Source organism: Apostichopus japonicus, chromosome 16, assembly GCF_037975245.1.
Source record: "Apostichopus japonicus isolate 1M-3 chromosome 16, ASM3797524v1, whole genome shotgun sequence".
Classification (NCBI taxonomy): Eukaryota; Metazoa; Echinodermata; class Holothuroidea; order Aspidochirotida; family Stichopodidae; genus Apostichopus; species Apostichopus japonicus.
The window spans coordinates 14,295,644-14,316,631 of record NC_092576.1 but is presented as its reverse complement, the minus strand read 5'-3'; the positions used below and the strand labels follow the sequence as shown (position 1 = coordinate 14,316,631).

Below are 20,988 nucleotides of genomic sequence, written 5' to 3'. Positions count from 1 at the left end.
AAAACAATGTCTCACTTTCTCGTTTTATTTCTCTCTATCTCTATTTAATTCCTTCTCCAACACTTGATGAAACTTACAAAACAATTGGTCTCCATTGATATGAATGGTTGCTTGGCAACATCAAAGCTTCCAATGGGAATACGTTTGTTTGTTAAAAACATACTTAGCATATCACACCTCCATCTTCTATACTCTGTAACTGCCCCCAACCCCCCCCCCCCCCCCTTACAACAACCAAGACTTCCCCTGCACCAAAAACACTTTACTGTTTCTCAGCCAAGAGCATTCTATTCCTTATCACAAAAGAGCATCATGATGTATTTATTGATAACGTTGGTGAAAAAATGTACTGTTACATTCAATACTCTTATCGTACAATTTGGAACTTAGGAGTGTCTTTAGGTAACTTGTCTTAATTGTAATTAAAATATACCATTGACAATGATCACACAACTACTCATCACATTTTACACATGATTTAATGGTTTTCTGTGGTTTCATCTACCTTTCTCCCACCCCCCCCATCCCTCTTCCCAACCTTCCACTTGTAGTTCTTCTCTAGAGGTTTCACCATCCTTGGTCCACAACCCCCTTATTTCCCTTTGCATCCTCCACTCTAAATTCCCTCTCCTCTCCAGTTATATCCATAATCCAAACTCTTTTGTTCCAATATTCTCATTTACGCTCCTTGGTAATCTCGCCCTCTTGGTTTAACCCCCCCCCCCCGCCCAATGCACCCTGCTCAAGTTCATCTATCCCTGGGCCTCAGCTACTATTCACCACCTGTCAATCTTCCTCGCTCTCCACCTCTCTCTCTCTCTTTCTCTGGTTTTCCATCTTCCTCTCAGTCTCAAGTCCCTTCAATATCTTCTTCCAATCATTCTAACTTTTAATATGTCTTTCATTTTCAAGCCCCCCCCCTGCTCCACCCCCCTAACTTTCACCAGGTACTGTATATCTCTCCTGTCTGTCTCTTCTCCTCTCCAGTTTACCTCTTTCTTCCTCCTCTCTCCTTCACCTGAAGTTGTACGATGCAGCCTGGCATGAAGTTGTAAAAAGCTAGGGAATTGGAATCCTTTACAAACATACCCTGCAGAGAAAACAAGTTAGAAATTAGAAACAGCTGGCTACATTTCTTTCGAATGATTCCAACAGATCCATTGCGAGTGGTTTCTGTAATTGTTTTATATTCATGTTTCATACAAATGCTTGTAAAACGCCAAAGGTGACAGACACAAAAGTGACAGACATAGGGTTTCCCAAAAAAGCAATAAACCATATTAGAAATAAACTAATAAAATACATAAATAAATAACAAAGAAAGAACACAAAGAAGGGAAGATAGATCGTGACACAGCTTGTCACCTCCTGAGAAGCAGATCCAATTCTTGCATCTCTCATATTTCAGTTCATTGGATCTCAATTTACATAACAATTCAAACTCAGTTTAATCTCAATCCATCTTAATTGCAATATCACACCTTCATTTCAATTCATATCAGTCAGTTTAGATCCTCATTTTATCTCCCTTTAATTTTCAATTTAATATCAATTCATTTCAACTGAATATCAATTCATTTCAATTTTAATATCAACTCATTTCAATTTACTCTTCACTTATCTCAATCTGTCTTAATTCCATCATCACACCTTTATTTCAATTCATATCAGTCAGTTTTGATCCTCATTTTAACTCACTTTAATTTAAATTTAATATCAATTCATTTCAATTTAATATTGATTCATTTCAATTTAATAGGGATTCATTTCAATTTAATAGGGATTCATTTCAACTGAATATCAATTTATTTCAATTTTAATATCAACTCATTTCAATTTACTCTGTATTAATCTTAATTCCATCACCACACCTTCATTTCAATTCATCATCCGTTTCAATTTTCATTACTATCTCAATTCAAATTCCACTTAAAATATCAATTCATTTTGAATTTCAATCTCAATGCATTTCAATATTTATTCTATTCGAAATTTCAACCGCAATTCATTTCAAGTTAATCTTTACTTAATTCCAATCCATCTTAAATTCCACCAGTTTCATCTCCGTTTCAATTCCCATTATTACCTCAATCTCATCCCACTTAAGATATCAATTCATTTTCTAATTTCAATCTCAATTCATTTCAATCTATTCTTCATTACATCATCTCAATCCATCTTTAAAATTCACATCAATTTCATTTCACTTCATTCTACTTTATCTATCATCTATATCTTTCAATTTTTAGACTCTAATTGCAAAACATCTCACTTTTCTACATGGATGACACTACTTTTGACAGTCTTAGAAGTCCCCTTACCTCATACTGCAGTTTCTGTTTTCTCAATTCTGTAATCTCAATCCATCTTTAATGTTCACATCAATTTCATTTCACTTCATTCTACTTTATATCTATATCATTTCAAGTTTTAGACTCTAATTTCAAACTTATTTCAAACATCTCACTTTCTACATGATACACTACCTTTGACGGTCTTAAAAGTCCCCTTACCTCGTACTGCAGTTTCTGTTTTCCTGCGGGCATGCCGAGCTCTTCGAATATCTTGGCCTTGAGTACTGATATCTGGTCCGTGAGAGGCAGGGTGAAGTTCATCATCTGTCCGTTCAGCTTCCACTCGGGCTTGTCGGCCAGCGACGGGACCGAGACCCGGAAGGATATAGGGCCCTGCGGGCGGAAAATTTTGAGCAAGGCGTTTTTGAGACGTTTCACGTGGACTGACGTATTTTTAAAAATAAACTGAGCACGATTATAAAATCAACGATACAGATTTGAGACAATTGGACGACTGATAAATCTGTGGCGTTTTCCGAGCTTAAAATTTTTTTTCTTAGAAGCTTACCCGATGCATGGACAGGAAATGATTTTCGGGGATCAAGTTATCTTCCGTCTTCTGTCTCTTAGCTGGAGGTTCATCCATAGGACCTCCTGGTCCCCCCACGGGGAAGGGGACGGGGGGAGGTTGGGGGAGCATCCTCTGTGGAGGAGCCATCGGGGGCGGCCTCGGCATTCCCATAGCTGAGACAGAGGAGAGAGAAGAACAGTGTCATTGACTAAAGGAATGACATTAGAACCAAATATAATGAAAATAGTACTCTATAGAAAAACATGGGAAACACCATGGGTAACACATATAAATATATATATATATATATATAACTGACAGTTATTCAAAGCCAATGTATACGCTTTAACACACCAGTAGAATCACTGTGGTCGAGTGGTACGGACTCCGGTGCGTGACACGAAGATCCGGGTTCGATTCCTACCTTCGCCTGATGAGTCCCAAAAGGACGGAAAAAGTGGAATTTTTCTGGTGTGTTATTCTTCACTTATTTGCTATATATATATATTTATATATATATTATATGTATGAAAAGGTCATCAAATGCAGAACTTAAAATAAAAATTAAAAAAACACCCACACAGGGCAAAATTGGCAGCTTTTTGAGGTAAAACCATGAACTAATGTCACTGGATACTGGATGGCAAAATAGGTTTTGCAATGTCCAGCTAAACTCCTTTGGATATGGGAGGGGGAAAAAAAGCAAACAAGTCTCATGCGCATATCTTTATATCTAAGAACATCGACAGACAGATATGAACGATATTAATCTGTTTTCAATGCGTTTTCAATGGGAATGATTTTGTGTTCAAATTTTGCATACCACTTGCTGAGGGCTCTCAACGTTGTCTCTTACAAGACACTACTATATCGTTCCAAAAACTTCTAATCCTCTTTTGTATAGCAATTTTTGTATAGCAAATATTTGTACAGCAATCTGACCACTTTCGATGCGATACCGGATCAAATGATTCCCGGGGCTGAGATGTGAAAGCAAAATTTGTGGTTACTCACGTGGTCCTCCCATCATGGGTCGGACCATGATGCCCTGCTGTGGCATCATGGGCGCCCGGACGGGCATCGCGAGGACCGGCATCCCAGAGGGCACCACTACGTTGACCGGGGCTGGAGGTGGGGGCAGAGGCGGCATGCTTCTGTGCATGGGAGGCTTGGATACCGGGGGTGGCGCCTTGGGTTTGGGCGGTGCCCTGGGAGGATGGATGCTGTCCTCTCTCCTCTTTGTGGTCTGCTTCGGTCCGATTCTCTCTTTCTCTTCGTCCGGACTGTGATGGCAAATCACCAGATATAGAGCATGAATGTTTGTCGTGGCAAATTAATTTGTTAAACACGCTTGTTTTTTAATCGTTCCCAAAGGTGATATCATGTGCAAAACATATATGTGACGATAATAAAAGGAGAGGGAAGCTTCCAGAGAACAAGTTTAATTATGAATACATCATACACCCCCCCTCCCCCCTCCCCCCACTGTGATCCAGGTTTTGGCAACTTTTTTGTCAGTCGATCGCTATCAGTCGATGGGAGTTTTATTACCCAATCATATATGCAAATTTCTATTCGACATAATGCACTGCAAACTCTGGTAACCGGTGTTAATGTAGATAGTACACAACAGGGCTTGTGACACTTGAGTGTTACATTTATTACAACGCACACTATGAAGATACCCTTCGTTTTATTCTTCAGTCCAAACCACTTTACATATTATGCATGTAGGCAAGGTACTTACTACAATGCTTTGGCAGGGATCTGGATCCACCGAGCGCTCACACTACAATCTACTTGCTCTTGCAGGGGTCTGGATCCACCGAGCGTTCACACTACAATCTACTTGCTCTTGCAGGGGTCTGAATCCACCGAGCGTTCACACTACAATCTACTTGCTCTTGCAGGGGTCTGAATCCACCCAGCGTTCACACTACAATCTACTTGCTCTTGCAGGGATCTGGATCCACCCAGCGTTCACACTACAATCTACTTTCTCTTGCAGGGGTCTGAATCCACCCAGCGTTCACACTACAATCTACTTGCTCTTGCAGGGATCTGGATTCACCCAGCGTTCACACTACAATCTACTTGCTCTTGCAGGGATCTGGATCCACCCAGCGTTCACACTACAATCTACTTGCTCTTGCAGGGATCTGAATCCACCCAGCGTTCACACTACAATCTACTTGCTCTTGCAGGGATCTGGATCCACCCAGCGTTCACACTACAATCTACTTGCTCTTGCAGGGATCTGGATCCACCCAGCGTACACACTACAATCTACTTGCTCTTGCAGGGATCTGGATCCACCCAGCGTTCACACTACAATCTACTTGCTCTTGCAGGGGTCTGAATCCACCCAGCGTTCACACTACAATCTACTTGCTCTTGCAGGGGTCTGAATCCACCCAGCGTTCACACTACAATCTACATCGCCGATTGCTGTGTCTGATCCTGAGTACGTGATCGTTCCCACTATAACGTTCATGTCTCTTGCGGGATCCCCCACCCCCCTTACATTCTCAAATGTGAACAAGGCTATGTAATAGAACCTGTGACACAGGGGTAATACAATACTTACAGTAAACCCTGCGCTTTATGTAACGCCTCTATCTGCTCCTCAATGCTGATGTTAGCTTGGGCTTTCCTGGTTGTCGACTCCATGCTGTGTAAAATGAGCGTTAAAAAAATGGTCAAACTGCACTAAAAACCAAGTCAGGTTTTGAAATATTCTTGAAAATGGTTTCCACCTTCCTCGTCGCAGGATAGGATGTTGGATAACAAGAAGAAAAAGGTAAAACTGACCACTTACTCCTTCCCCATCTTTTCTCTTTCTCCTCCCACCCACCCACCCACCCACCCACCCACTCACTCACTCACCCACCCTTCCTTCAAATAACACAAAAGCGACAAGTTCAGAAAACCCTCACCTAGAACAAAACCCTCACCTAGAGAAAAACCTCACCTAGAGAATACCTTACCTAGAGAAAAAAGGACTCATCTAGAGCAAAAAAAACCTCACCTAGAATAAAAATCTAGTTTGAGAAGGATCATGTGGTACTGTTCAATCGAATGTGCGGTATCGTACAATCGAATGTGCGGTACCGTTCAATGGAATGTGTAGTACCGTTCAATCGAATGTGCGGTACCATTCAATCGAATGTGCGGTACCCTTCAATCGAATTTGCGGTACCGTTCAACCAAATGTACTGTACCATTCAATCAAATGTACAGTAACCTTGAATCGAATGTGCAGTACCGTTCAATCGAATGTGCTGTACCGTTCAACCAAATGTACTGTACCATTCAATCAAATGTACAGTAACCTTGAATCGAATGTGCGGTACCGTTCAATCGAATGTGCTGTACCATTCAATCAAATGTACAGTAACCTTGAAACGAATGTGCGGTACCGTTCAGTCGAATGTGCGGTACCGTTCAACCAAATGTACTGTACCATTCAATCAAATGTACAGTAACCATGAATCGAATGTGCGGGTACCGTTCAATCAAATGTGCGGTTACCGTTCAATCGAATGTGCGGTACCGTTCAACCAAATGTACAGTAACAACCTTGAATCGAATGTGCGATACCTTGGAATCAAATTTGTGGTACCGTTCAATGGAACTAACGTAGTCGATTTGAGTGTTGTCTTAAGAAATAAGCAAAAGACAATTTCATGCTTTTCTATCTTTGACAAATATCTTACCTCGCAGAATGTCCGTCCCAGATGACCTTCTGCTTTAAGGCCGGATCCTCTTCCTCTCCGATCTGTCAAATTAAAAGAGAAAAACCAAAACAATCCTATAAAACTCGACAAAATGAATATCTGGTAACCATACCTCCTTTGTTTATATCTTGGGTCAATATGTCTAACGACGAGTGCCCACAGATTATGATGGCGAGGCTTAAATTGGGTCGCAAGAAGATTAAGGCGGGCCGCTGAATTTTTCCAGTTATCTCTATCTTCGGTTGTTGAAGCTTGCTGACAGAGATGGTTTTAAGCCATTTCTTTCCATATTTCAAGATCTCTCTGCATCCATTTTGGAATATCGATTCTCAGGGGTGGGATGTCGTGGATTGTAACTTGGTCCTCATGGAAAGTTTGTGGGTCTCTACAAATCTACATTACTCATATGCACCCCATCCCTCCTACCCCTCCTTCACCCATCCCACGCCCTTCTCCTTCGTGTCGCTTCAGGTTTTTGTTTTCTCCCCCTTTTTCTTCTTCTTTTCTTCCAATAACATTTAAGACCCTTTTTTAAGGCACATCTGGAACATTTCTAACCAAAGGTTAGACAGGCACTAAACCATAATATTAAACTGATTCATGGGACAGGTACAACCACCCCTCCCCCTTCTCAGCCTCCCAAATAAAAGTCACAGAAGAACACAAGAAACATTAGTCAGATAAAAGAAAGATTGAGCCCCGGAGATTACGGCCACAATTCATGAATGTCAAGACCGCTTGACTCCAAAAAAAATCAATGCAAATCCCAAAAGATACTCAATATTTAAATATCCTCTGTTAAACTTTATCGATAAACCAGTCAACTATTTGCATTACCAAAGTGTCCTGTGAATCTGTTATTTGTTGACATTAAATATTAATTCACCAGTTTGGCTCAAATTTTGTAAGGCTATTTTGTGTACTTTGTAAAAAATGAACAGTTCTGCCTATTAATGGGAACAACCAGATAGGAATATAAACACATCAGGTCCTCTACACTTCATACAGTTACCCCTAATTCAAGGCTCTTTTTACGGTATATGAGCACTTCCTCTGAAATAAGTTTTAACCAGTTGGTTTTCTCTCTTCAGATTTAATCCTCTATAGGTTTCAACTCATGAGTTGGACAGCAACACATGGAGAGTAGAGTTGACAGATATGCTCATGCTTCTGGAAAAGTCAAGGTACCAAAGTATGAGGACGCTACCAATACTACACCAATTATCTGTTATTTGAGTTCTCGGGACGACCATATCCCACCGGTACCGGGCCCAGTGAGCTTTACAGAAGCCGTTTTGAACTACATTGAATTCTACTCAAGTCGTCAATGGTTTCCATTTCGGTATTTTTCGTTTTCTTACCTTTTTACCGATCTGCGTCTCAACGTCGCCCTCGCCAAAGATATCCGTACGCCTCTCCGCCAGCTTCTTGAGGTTCTCCGTGATGGACCCGCTGGCAGCAAACACTTCCTCTTCCTTGGCCCTCTCGATATTCTGGCTCCGCTGCTCCATCCAACGTTGATCCAGGAGACCTAGAGAGAGACGGAGTAAAAACGAGACGACTCAAAAATGAAAGTTTCCTGGAGGAACCGAAATATAAGGATTGACAGTGCAAGTCACAGGCAAAGAATGACCAGACCAAGGCACCGGATCTGGCCAGACAGAGCTGGCTAGACCGGCTGCCCCTTGGCAGGCTACGGTATAGTTTGTGGTACTTTTTTGGGGGGGAATTGAGCGCAGATGGCGTGGGAAAGTGCATAAGTAGTTTGTCCAGAAGGAGTTCCCAAAGTAAATGATAAGGACTGATGAGAGAGCTATTCGTGCCTCTCTCGAGCAAGGAAGAAATTCCACGTCGAGAAAAGCTGATAGTCGCATGTCCCAGAATTCCATGAAGACAGTTATCAAAGTATTGGTAACAACTCTGAATTATAATGCATCGTACAGTATAACTAACGACGCTTTTGCAGCTTTTTCACAGAGGGCGCCCTCTCGTCTTTCCTATTGTTCATCACCTGTCTCCGACATGAAGTAACACGTTCAGACCTAAAGTGCTGCCAAGCTGCAAACACTTATGATTGGTTCCACTCCCCCCCCCCCACCCCCAATAATTTTATTTTTTAAACAGTTTAGGTTGCTTGAAACAATTATCTTGATTTCAAACTTTGACAATATCTTTCAAAAGATCTCTCCTTTCATGCTAAAACTCTCAACTAATTGAAGTGTTGTGATCTGAAGTCACAGAGATTGTCAAAGTTTTGCAGAACACCCTTCAAGGAGGCGACCGACTCACCTATCCTCATGTGCTCCTGCATCTTGTCCGCGGGTATCTTGGATCCCGTGATCGGTGACACCAGGTACTCATCCTTCTCGATGCCTGCCGATGGCTTTGGAGCTGTGGAAATGGGAAGATGAGAACCACATGAATAAAGATGACAAGACAGGAATGAATAATCATGATAAGACCATATGAATAAAGATGACAAGACCTGAAAGAATAATCATGAGAAGACCATATGAATAGAGATGACAAGACAGGAATGAATAATCATGAGAAGACAATATGAATAAAGATGACAAAGACATGAAAGAATAATCATGAGAAGACCATATGAATAGAGATGACAAGACAGGAATGAATAATCATGAGAAGACAATATGAATAAAGATGAGAGACAAATAAGAATACAACCAATTGGGACAATTTCCTAAATGCTAATACCACTCTAAACTGTCCTCCCATATCAGGCTTCAAAGCACTCGTATTGACAGTACAAACAGTTCCTAACTTTTATCTGATAGAAACATGGTGTTCGAACTGCTCGTACTGACACAACTAGAGCTCTGAAGCGGGACATGACACTACAGTATAGACAAAAATTATCCCGACTGGCTGAAAAATAATTATCGACACATCACGAATCATGTTAACGAGACATCAAATAAATATCAGGCCCGATTTACGCCAACACCTTCCTTGGAAGAACGTCCACAGGAGATGCTCTTCTTTCTGTGTTCAGGACATCTATGCGAAGGAAACTGCATCTATCAATTTATTCAGGTCTTTTTCATGCGATATAAGGTTTATACCTTAAACCTTGTGTTTACTTATACCTTATAAAGGAAGATGAGAAAGAGACAAATAGTGACAGACAGACTGTTGGAACAACGTTTTCATTTTTTCTAATGCTACTGGCCACTCGATATGGTCATATCAAAACCCCTTCCACATTGTTTTAACAAAACCGTCTCTTTATCATTTATACATACTGGACAAACCCTACCTTTGGGGTCATAATCCTTCCTGATCTGGACCTCTCCTGGCTGAGGGGGTAGCGGTGGAGGGGGCATGGGAGGACCCTCTTTCCCTCCTGGAGTCGTATCTTTGTTCTCTTCTTTACCCTCGCCATCCTTCTCCTCCTCCTCGTCACTCTCCTCCATGTCTGAATCCTGGAAGAGACGGAAGACGAAAATAAAAATATGCAACAAAAATTGACGGAGATGACGAGAATGAAACGACTACATGACTTTGTTTCCTCACGCACCAGTTGTGCTGAAGAGACCTCAGCATAACAGGTCATTTTAGGAGAGGCTATAAAGGGCAGGTCTCTTAGTATCCTGACCCTGCTGACCATGCCCCCCCCCCCGCCTTCCCATCTCGCCGATCCTGATGATATTCTGAAGAGTATCATTCAACAGTACAAACACTTAAAAATAATAATACTTGCCTGGTCTTCCTCCCCTCCTCCCCTCTCCCCACCTCATAATAAATCCTTCTTCACAAGCCCCCCCTCCCCATCCCCACCTAACTCACCCCTTCCTCCATGTCTTGCACCTCTGTATTCTGGTCTTCTTTTGTCTCCAGAGGCGGGGTGGCCGCATCTTCTGCCAGTTTCTCTCGGGTCACCGCATCTTCCTTCCCGTCTCCGTCCTCCTCCTGATCCTTCTTTTCCTTCTCCTTCTTCTCTCTATTCTTCTTCTTCTTCGTCTTCGTCTTCTTCTTCTTCTCTCCGTCCTCTTCGTCGGACTCAGAGGAGGATTCGTCCGATTCGTCCGAGTCCGAGTCCTCGTCTTCGTCTTCCACCTCCATCTCCACGTCTTCCTCCTCTGCCAACGCCTCCTGAGGAAAATGAGGAAAATGAGGAAAAAAGTGAGGAAAAAAATTAGGAAAAAATGAGGAAAATGAGAATTAAGAAAACCCAACTTGCAGCTTAAATAAGATCATGGCAAAACCATTCATCCCCATCACAAGTTTGATCCCTTCTTTCTGAAAGAGTATTATTGAACTAGTTCAGCTCCTCCTTTGGAAAGAACACAGACAACGATGGCCATACAAACAAATACACAGAAATTTATGTATCCTATAGGGGCCTTTAAAGCAGCAGTTATGGGCTGTCACATGACTAACATGATCACAGTAGTAGACATACTGTACACACAACACACTGACAGTATTAAAACATGAATATCTTATAAGGTAGCATACAAACAAATACAAAGAAATGTATCCTATAGGCGCCTTGAAAGCAACAGTTATGGGCTGTCACACGACTAACATGATCACAGTAGTAGACATACACACCACACACTGACAGTACTAAAACATGAATATCTTCTAAGGTAGCATACAAACAAATACAAAGAAATGTATCCTATAGGTGCCTTGAAAGCAGCAGTTATGGGCTGTCACACAACTAACATGATCACACTAGTAGACATAGACACAACACACTGACAGTATTAAACTACTACCTGTTAAAGATTTTGTTCCCATAGAAACGGCAGGCCATTGCTACCTTTATATGATGATTTACAATATTGGCCTTTTTGCAGAATATTTTTAATAGTCTTCAATATTTGTAACAAGTCTGATAAAACCTATCGAAACGACATCAAAGCCATAAAACTCGGTTGCTACATTACTGCGGTTCAAACCGAACCCAGAACCTCGTCCCTGCGCGATTGGACGGTCGGGATCAAAACGAACGCAGACTTAAAGCCGCAGGACCCCCCGTGGTTCCCAACATCGTACTCACCCCAAACTGCTCGAAACGCTCCTCCGCGATGACTCTGTTGCCGACTTCCTCCTGGTTGAGCGGAGGCGGGAACTGACCTTGCTCGTTGGGCTGGTAGTCCACCGTCTCCACGACGACAAAGTTGTGCCAGTCGATCTGAGCATACGCGACTGAAGAAGAAGATGAAGAAGAACAAAAAGGGGATGAAAACAGCTAGAGGTAAGAATCTACGTCACCGACGACCAGTATAAAACTCTAGAAGCATTAAATGGATAAGGCTCCCTACAATGTATCATCCTTGCTTTCATCTAACCTCTTTCTCTTTCCTTAGACCTAGCTATATAAAATAAACAATCCTTGCTTTCATCTCACCTCTTTCTCTTTCCTTAGACCTAGCTATATAAAATAAACAATTCTAGCTTCCATCTAACCTCTTTCTCTTTCCTTAGACCTAGCTATATAAAATAAACAATCCTTGCTTTCATCTAACCTCTTTTTTCTCTTTCCTTAGACCTAGCTATATAAAATAAACAATCCTTGCTTTCATCTCACCTCTTTCTCTTTCCTTATACCTAGCTATATAAAATAAACAATCCTTGCTTTCTTTTAACCTCTTTCTCTTTCCTTATACCTAGCTATATAAAATAAACAATCCTTGCTTTCATCTGACCTTTCTCTTTCCTTATACCTAGCTATATAAAATAAACAATCCTTGCTTTCATCTAACCTCTTTCTCTTTCCTTAGACCTAGCTATATAAAATAAACAATCCTTGCTTTTATCTAACCTCTTTCTCTTTCCTTAGACCTAGCTATATAAAATAAACAATCCTTGCTTTCATCTAACCTCTTTCTCTTTCCTTAGACCTAGCTATATAAAATAAACAATCGTTGCTCTCATCTCACCTCTTTCTCTCTCCTTAGCTTCCTCTTCTTTTCTCCTCTTCTTCTCCTGTAGCTTCTCCCATTCCACCCGATACTGAACTTCGTCTAGGACGGCTTTCATAGAGTTGCATTCTCTTAGCTTCTTCTGAAGATCCTTTGGGGGTATAAGTACCTGTCCAATGTAAATGTCAAGACAACAAACATTTTGTTACAAAGGGGAACAGACAAAAAGAAAGAACAAAAACAAAAGAACAAAAACCAAAAAAAAACAAAGAATTTTTTTAAAAAGAAAACAAAGAATTTTTTTAAAAAGAAAACAAAGAATTTTTTTAAAAAGAAAACAAAGAATTTTTTTTTTTAAAGAACAAAAGAAAAAATAAAATAAAAGTAAAAAAAAGGTATAATTAAGCAATTCTTTAATTTCAATAGCATTCCATTAGAATCAAACCTGGAGCGATTCTGTGGCAAACAAGTGGCTCAGGGTAAAGGCCAATACAGATCAGGCCACACTAAACGAAATACAGGAAATTGTATTTATATAGAGACAATTGAGATGGCCCATCAGGGGAAGACTCTTGATGGGAAGAGACAGTTATATATTTGAGAAACATGATTAAAAATACCACTTCCAAATTGTCCCACGATTAATTAATAATAATAATGAAAATCAGCAGTTGTTTTTACGACACTCAAGCTACCACCAATGTGGGAGAAATCCGCAAGGGCTTATGGAATACAACTTACGAGTTGGGTGGCTTCCAATTACAAAATTTAACTCAAATTTTGAATCTTTTCAATTCAGAAAGTCATTACAGATGGGAAATCCATAGATTGCTCTGGGATGAAAAACCCACCTCACTATGACCAGGCCGGGTACCTAACCTGGAACCTCCCAATCGCTAAGCCTGATTGTTTCAAATGCTACTGCCTTTATGCACTTGGTCACAGCGCCGGTTGACAGAACAATACAACACTTTCTTAAAACAATTAGGACCAAGATTAAATATTCTTCTTCAGTTCTCCAAATGATTATTTTCTTATCCCTTACTGGTTATGAGTCTGGCACGCAGGGAGGATTATGGGGTGGGGTGGGGGACGGGTAGGGCGGAGTGTAGTGGGGTGGGGTGGGGTGTTTTATAATCCTACCTTTGTGTACTGCTCGACCAACTTTGTGAAGTAGTTGAACATGCTATGCTGCGGCCGAAGAAAATCAAACGCATAGTTTCGGGATTCTTTGTTCATCAGGTTGGTCAAGAACTGCCTTCCGTTTCTCGCGACAAACTGCGCCGTGAGCTTCACGATGTCACTGTTGGGATGTGATTGGAGTAAAATTTATTGTAAGTAGTTAATGAGAATGCAGAAAGATAAGAAATACGACATGGAACCTGGAAGCAGTGCCATGGAGTGCGTGGCACTGGCAGATCAAATTTAATCATATTTGATCCATGAACACAGGATGTCTTGACACACCACACATGCTATGCATACTTATGAGGACATGGATATGTCCACGTATTTGATTGATGAATACAGGATGCCATGACACACCAAGCATGCTACGCATACTTATGTCCACATATTTGATCCATGAATACAGGATGTCTTGACACACCATCCATGCTATGCATACTTATGAGGACATGGATATGTCCACATATTTGATCGATGAATACAGGATGTCTTGACACACCATCTATGCTACGCGTGCTAATGAGGACATGGATATGTCCACATATTTGATCGATGAATACAGGATGCCATGACACACTTACCATACTACACATACTTATGAGGACAACACTGATGAATGTGGACATATCAATGTCCTCATAAGCTCAATAACAACATCCTAATCACTACCATTGTTTATCCTTTCAACCTGCTTACATCCACAGTTAATATCACTAATTTAGCTAAACATTACTTAGTCCACATTTCAAGCTATTTGCAAATTTCTTGACATTTTAATCTTGACATTGAATAAATGCTAGCATGCTTAATTCTACACGTTTATGATCAATCAAATATAAGTCAACATACATATAAATATATACAGTCAGTATGCTTTTGTACTACTACTTGTGATCAAACAAATATAAGTCAACATGATATAAATATATACAGTCAGTATGCTTTTGTACTACTACTTGTGATCAAACAAATATAAGTCAACATGATATAAATATATACAGTCAGTATGCTTTTGTACTACTACTTGTGATCAAACAAATATAAGTCAACATGATATAAATATATACAGTCAGTATGCTTTTGTACTACTACTTGTGATCAAACAAATATAAGTCAACATGATATAAATATATACAGTCAGTATGCTTTTGTACTACTTCTTGTGATCAAACAAATATAAGTCAACATGATATAAATATATACAGTCAGTATGCTTTTGTACTACTACTTGTGATCAAACAAATATAAGTCAACATGATATAAATATATACAGTCAGTATGCTTTTGTACTACTACTTGTGATCAAACAAATATAAGTCAACATGATATAAATATATACAGTCAGTATGCTTTTGTACTACTACTTGTGATCAAACAAATATAAGTCAACATGATATAAATATATACAGTCAGTATGCTTTTGTACTACTACTTGTGATCAAACAAATATAAGTCAACATGATATAAATATATACAGTCAGTATGCTTTTGTACTACTACTTGTGATCAAACAAATATAAGTCAACATGATATAAATATATACAGTCAGTATGCTTTTGTACTACTACTTGTGATCAAACAAATATAAGTCAACATGATATAAATATATACAGTCAGTATGCTTTTGTACTACTACTTGTGATCAAACAAATATAAGTCAACATGATATAAATATATACAGTCAGTATGCTTTTGTACTACTACTTGTGATCAAACAAATATAAGTCAACATGATATAAATATATACAGTCAGTATGCTTTTGTACTACTACTTGTGTTCAACATACTTAGGCTTAACATGTCTATTTTCTGGATACATATGTTGAACATGTTTATGTTTGACACACTTATAATCAACATGCTAATAAATGTTCAGTATGCTTATGATCATCATGCTCTTGTTCAACATGCTTATATTCAGTATGCTTATTTTCAATATGCTTATCATCAACATGCTTATCATCAACATGCTTATGTTCTGAATACTTGTGCTCAATATGCTTATCATCAACATGCTTATGTTCAACATGCTTAAATATTCAGTGTGCTTATGATCAACATGCTTATATTCAGTGTGCTTATGATCATGCTTATGTTCAGGAGGATTCTGATCAACATGCTTATTTTCAGTGTACTTGTTATCAACATGCTTCTGATCAACATGATAATGCTCAACATGGTTACCTTCAGTATGTTTATGATCAACATGCTTCTGATCAACATACTTATAATCAACATGCTTCTGATCAACATGCTTATGTTCAGTATGCTTATGCTCAACATAATTATGTTCAACATACTTATGTTCAGTGTGCATACGTTCAACATGCTGATGTTCAACATGTTTTAATATGTTGAAGCATGATTAATGTTTGACATGCTTAGGCTTAACATACCTATGCTCATCCATACTCCCAAAAATCAGTGCGAGGTCAGAAAGACATAAATAGCAGAGTTTCGTCAAAAAAAAGAAAAAAATGATTTATTAAATAATTGTTTGGGGTAAAATGTGTTACAAATGCCTTTGAGAGAGTACCGTGCATCATCCAACAGTCACTTACAGCTCAAAGGTGTTGATAGACGGCGGATCCGCGATAAACTCAAATGTGGCCGGAGGATCCTTGGGAATAATCGCCTCGATTATTTGTGGCACCGGCTTTGGAGGAGCAGCCTTCCAGGTCGACATGGAACGAAATGCAGAGACAACTACTGTATGAATATTCATTTCTTTTTAATTTATTCGGTATAAAGTATCAGCCACTTGGAACAAATTTTTCAAAATGCTAATTTATACCAGTCTCGTTCATCATTCCTAAAACCACTCGGATTGCACAGTACGAATAGACACTGCTACAACGGTGACCTTGATCTGATGGAGGACGTGATATCCGTACTGCTCGCACTGTCAGTACGTACTGCTCGCACTGTCAGTACGGGTGGTTTGAAGCAGGACTTGAGGGTACAGTACGGCAAAAAAGTTGTCTCCACTGGATGTACGATTACTGTACCGTTACTGTATCGATGTAAACAAGTTTGGGAGGGATAACTACTGAATATTCAGTTATTTTTATCACATAACCACATTTGACGTAGACGCATATGTTTTAAACATTGTTATTAACAAATGAGTTGGCCAGATGCTTTCATTTACACTGAAAACAAAATTAACATGATTACTCCTGTGGCACGTCCAAGCTGAGTGGCCTGGTGGGTTGACAAAAGAGGATATTTATTTCTTCTTAGAAATACGACTGAATTAATCTTTAGATTATTATTATTAATCTTAATTTTTCTGTGACAGAATTAGGAACAGCGATAGAGGAAGGGGTCTGTATACACACGATGGGGTACAATTTGAAAAATTATTTATCGTCCTCTACGAACAGAGACCCAACTCAAAACATCCCCTGAAGACATTTGACCTTTAAATAAAACATATTATCAAGCATCCAATTTCTTCACAAACTATTTTGCACTAGTAGCAACAAACCAATTGCAAGATTGGATTTTATGTATTTTTCTAAGCATTTGATTGGTGTCCAAATGGGTAACCTTTAGTACAGCAGTTCATCCAAAAACAAGCCAACATTCACAGATATAAGTACATTCGACTTCATTCCACTTAACAGACCGACGTCGATTGCTCAGATGCTCCCCAATTCCTGTCTTAGAACTGCATGCTTATCACAACTTTCCAGATTTTCCGAAAATATTTTGCAAAACAACTCCCCACCCCCCCTCCCCCACCTTCAAATGGAATGAGAGAAAGTTAACGATACCTTTGCGATGAGTGTCGTCGAGGAATCACTCCCCCCTTTCCCTTCCAGGAATTCCTTGACTTTGTGCCGGTAGTAGGCATGGTAAGGATCGCCGGGGTTGAGAAAGTTGAATTTGGCGTTGGAGATCTCGTTCTGACGGATACGGCCTTCAAACTCCGGACCTGAGGACGGGTGTAACAGGGAAATTCAGCAATGGTATGTGGCTTTTTGAAAGTCGGCTTTTGCCAACTGGCTCAAGTACCAATCCACTCACCGTGGTGGTCAATTGGCTATGGCGTCCGACTCGTGATACAAGGATTGCTGGTTCAATTCCTGCCTAGTTCAATACGTCGTGTCCTTTGGCTAGATGCTTTATCTCACTTGCCTCTCTTCACCCAGGGTTTAATGGGTACCTGTGAGGTAACTTGTCATTGGGGGCAGTATATAACTGCTGCTAACTGGAGGGATTGTCTCTGGGACAAGTTATCATTGACCAGGGGTAATATAACGTCTGTACAGCGCTTTGAGACCTATAGCTGGTATAAAGCACTATATAAAAAGCAAATATCATTATAATCCTTCAAACTTTTAAGCAAATTGTCTGGTTATGACCACAGATTTTCTCGAGCAACGCTTTTTGTTTAAATTTTGTTCTTTAAGAATATTCATGAAACTGAGAAAAAAACTCACCATTTCTGGCTACAAAGCCGGCAGTCTTGTCGACGATATCTGGAGTTTAGACTTGTCAGGAAACAAAAAACACGTCGTAGAGCACTGCCACGAGGAATGAGATATGTGACTTCAATATATGACAAATGTACATAACCTTAATATGTGACAGCTTAGAGCATCCACAGTGTATAGAGGTATATATTCCAACAAGTACTTTAGTCAATTTACCATGAGCGATAACTACTGTAAAATAATGGCAAAGCAATTTAGTTCTACGTCTACAGTATAGTTGCCTATTTTTAAGTTGTCTCTGGGCTTAAAATAAATTAAATAAATTCATTCAAGTCTAGCTTGATCTAAAAAATTTATATGTACTGCTACAGTAGTAAGACAATTTTTTACTAGTAGTAGAACTGCCATGAAATGTCAGCCGAAAGCTGCTAAGATGTATCAAGAGGATATGCCTGGCAGTTTTGACTCTCCAAAACAATCTCACATATTAATTACTTAGGGGAGTTAAATGGACAATAAAATGTCTTAATGCTCAGGTTAAAAAAAAAAAATGGTTGTGTGTTGGACTAAAATGCCATCTTGAAGTTTCAACATGAGTGGCCATTATTCAAATTTTACAACAGTATATTTATCTGTGGGGCCAATAACTGAGATATTGAGCACAAAGTTGGCAGCAAATAAATAATTAACATGACACTTCTCTTGTGAAGCCATGGAACCTTACACACCACATTGAGACTTGCTGGAACACTTTCCAAGAAGGGGTTACCATGGATTTTGTTAAATTTTTAAAATCATGAACTTTCCCACACTATGCCATAATTCTCACAGTTGTGCGGTATATACGACTAACAGCACTTGCCAATGATACGTGTCCAAGAAATGAACCGTACTGAACTTGTTTAATATCCTTTTCACAATTTATGGTGAATAAAACAAGAAGACTTTAGTATCTCCGACATCTTTTTGATTATGCACACAAACTTCCCATTGATGAACTGAAAATAGGGCTAAAAGTGTGAAGGTAAATGTAGGACTAACCTTACACTAGTCTGTAGGTCTAGTCTAGGCCGAAATGTTGGGTTTTCTATAACTTGGGACTAGGCCACATGCCTGGTATGGTGGCGTACAGTAACTTTGCATGTACCCTAAATTTGTGTACTGAGTTATAAATATGTAGCTGTGCTGATAGACACTGCATATAGTTGCTTTGTGTTTATTAGTCAAACTGTAACCAGTTTTTTTTTAATCACAATATTAATCAACATAGCCTTCATAGAAATTACCAAAATTGCCACCATGAAACAGGAAAACATCAACTTTGCATTGTGGAAAAAAAGTAAGATCATGGATTATTTCACCCATTAAACAAATCGATTGTTAACTTCCGCACATGCACAAAGTTAGAGATTTTTGTGTCTTTGCTTCGAGCAGTTAGACTCACAACCAAGGCTTGACAAATACTAGTAAAATTCTATAAATTTCTTGCAGAACCTTACAGAACTAAACCACTGAACAAATTCATCAAGATCGTTGTGAACTCTATCCTTTGGAAGAACGTGTTATGCCCTTACCATTGCGAATTAACAAGATACCATTGATATGTATTCATGTTCAAACTAGCCTAGGCCCTAGGCTAGGTCTACTTGATTGTGAGGCTTGTATTTGTAACTTAGTGTAAAATATGATTTGTTTTTCCAAGCAAAATCATTCGTAGGATTTATTTACAACATTTTGTTGGGTTAAGAATAAAAAGGACCAGAACTAACGATTTCATGGACTGTAGTGGTGTACTCCATGAGAGTTCAAAGAGCGATTGTCATTGTGTTCGCAGAACACATCACCTACAGTAAGTATAGATCGTGCTTGGCCTAACCTAAGGTTTGACACATAATAAGAGTAGGCATATGACCTAGCCTACAAGTACAGAGCAACACTCGTTATCTTATCGACTGTGGAAAGGATACTTCGAACTTCAGGTGGAGGATAGATGATTCCAACCATTGGTTTCGCTGCAGGTGTCTTAGGGGCATCATTTTCACTCTCTTTAACCCCTTCGACAGATTTCGCCACTTCAGCTGGCATTTTTAGGCCCTTAATTAACGGAATTGGGGGGTATGTTTGTGTTTCGGCTGCCGTACGGTGTACAGCGTAATTGTAACGTAAAGTATAAGTAACGCGAACATGCAGTATACACTAGTAGTACATTATAGTAAAGAGAGATAGCTGTGGCTTCGGGAAGTTAGTGTTAGCGCCCCCAGTTTCGACATCTGATGTTTTCTTTTCCCAGCATGTACGAAAAAATGCTTGAAAAGGTTCACCACTTTTCATTTCTTTTCTGCAATAGGTATGCCTTGTTCCCTGGTAGGGTGTCATTCACTTGTCCTGGATACGCCTCTTCCCCTGGTAAAGTCAGCATCATGGTTGCTCCATTCTTCTGTCTCTTGTTTAGGTCAGAAGTTCTGCGCCTTGATTTGCAAACAACTTTCAAACTTGGCTCTACTTGCATTCAACTGTATATTCAGCAGAGCTTTTGTATTATACTGTTAGAAACAGTAATTGCACAGAATTTCAAAGTTGTGGCAGGTGAGGCCGGGGGGGGGGGGGTGGTCGATCCTAATACCTCCGAATGATTTAGGTAGGGAATGTACTTTTATGGAAGGGAGTCTTGGGCCTGCATTGAGAAGTGGTCTAAAAATCCCCAACTGAACATTTTAACACAGATACTGATGGAAGATGTGAAATGGGGTGGTGGTCATCAGTGGCAGAGCTAGGGTATTGGTCAAGGTGGGAAGGGGGGCGAGAAGGGTCTGTAGGGGCGCTTTCGACACTATCTAAGGGGAGCGCCACCACAGATTG

At 39.7% G+C, this 20,988-nt stretch overlaps 1 protein-coding gene across 1 annotated transcript; it reads right to left on the bottom strand.

The window, feature by feature from the left end:
* Positions 1–917: 917 nt before the first annotated feature.
* On the bottom strand, positions 918–20,301 carry LOC139982694 (splicing factor 3A subunit 1-like). Its single transcript, XM_071995746.1, has 17 exons — positions 20,097–20,301; positions 18,136–18,174; positions 17,467–17,627; positions 16,249–16,358; positions 13,643–13,802; positions 12,518–12,668; positions 11,635–11,783; positions 10,413–10,718; positions 9,883–10,048; positions 8,892–8,993; positions 7,964–8,133; positions 6,582–6,643; positions 5,453–5,536; positions 3,880–4,148; positions 2,863–3,038; positions 2,514–2,687; positions 918–1,090 (listed from the first exon to the last, which is right to left on the bottom strand). Exons 1-17 carry the CDS (start codon positions 20,212–20,214, stop codon positions 989–991), a joined length of 2,499 nt encoding a protein of 832 aa, XP_071851847.1. The 5' UTR covers positions 20,215–20,301; the 3' UTR covers positions 918–988.
* Between the last annotated feature and the right edge of the window lie 687 nt (positions 20,302–20,988).

What these genes read in the sequence shown, in the direction of transcription:
- LOC139982694 (XM_071995746.1), bottom strand. Translation starts at nt 20,214, where the DNA reads ATGCCAGCTGAAGTGGCGAAATCTGTCGAAGGGGTTAAAGAGAGTGAA. An exon ending in TGGGACGGACATTCTGCGAG is followed by an intron (nt 5,537 to 6,581) that starts GTAAGATATTTG and finishes CATTTTACACAG; the next exon opens with CATGGAGTCGACAACCAGGA. An exon ending in ACCCATGATGGGAGGACCAC is followed by an intron (nt 3,039 to 3,879) that starts GTGAGTAACCAC and finishes CCTCTGTCTCAG; the next exon opens with CTATGGGAATGCCGAGGCCG.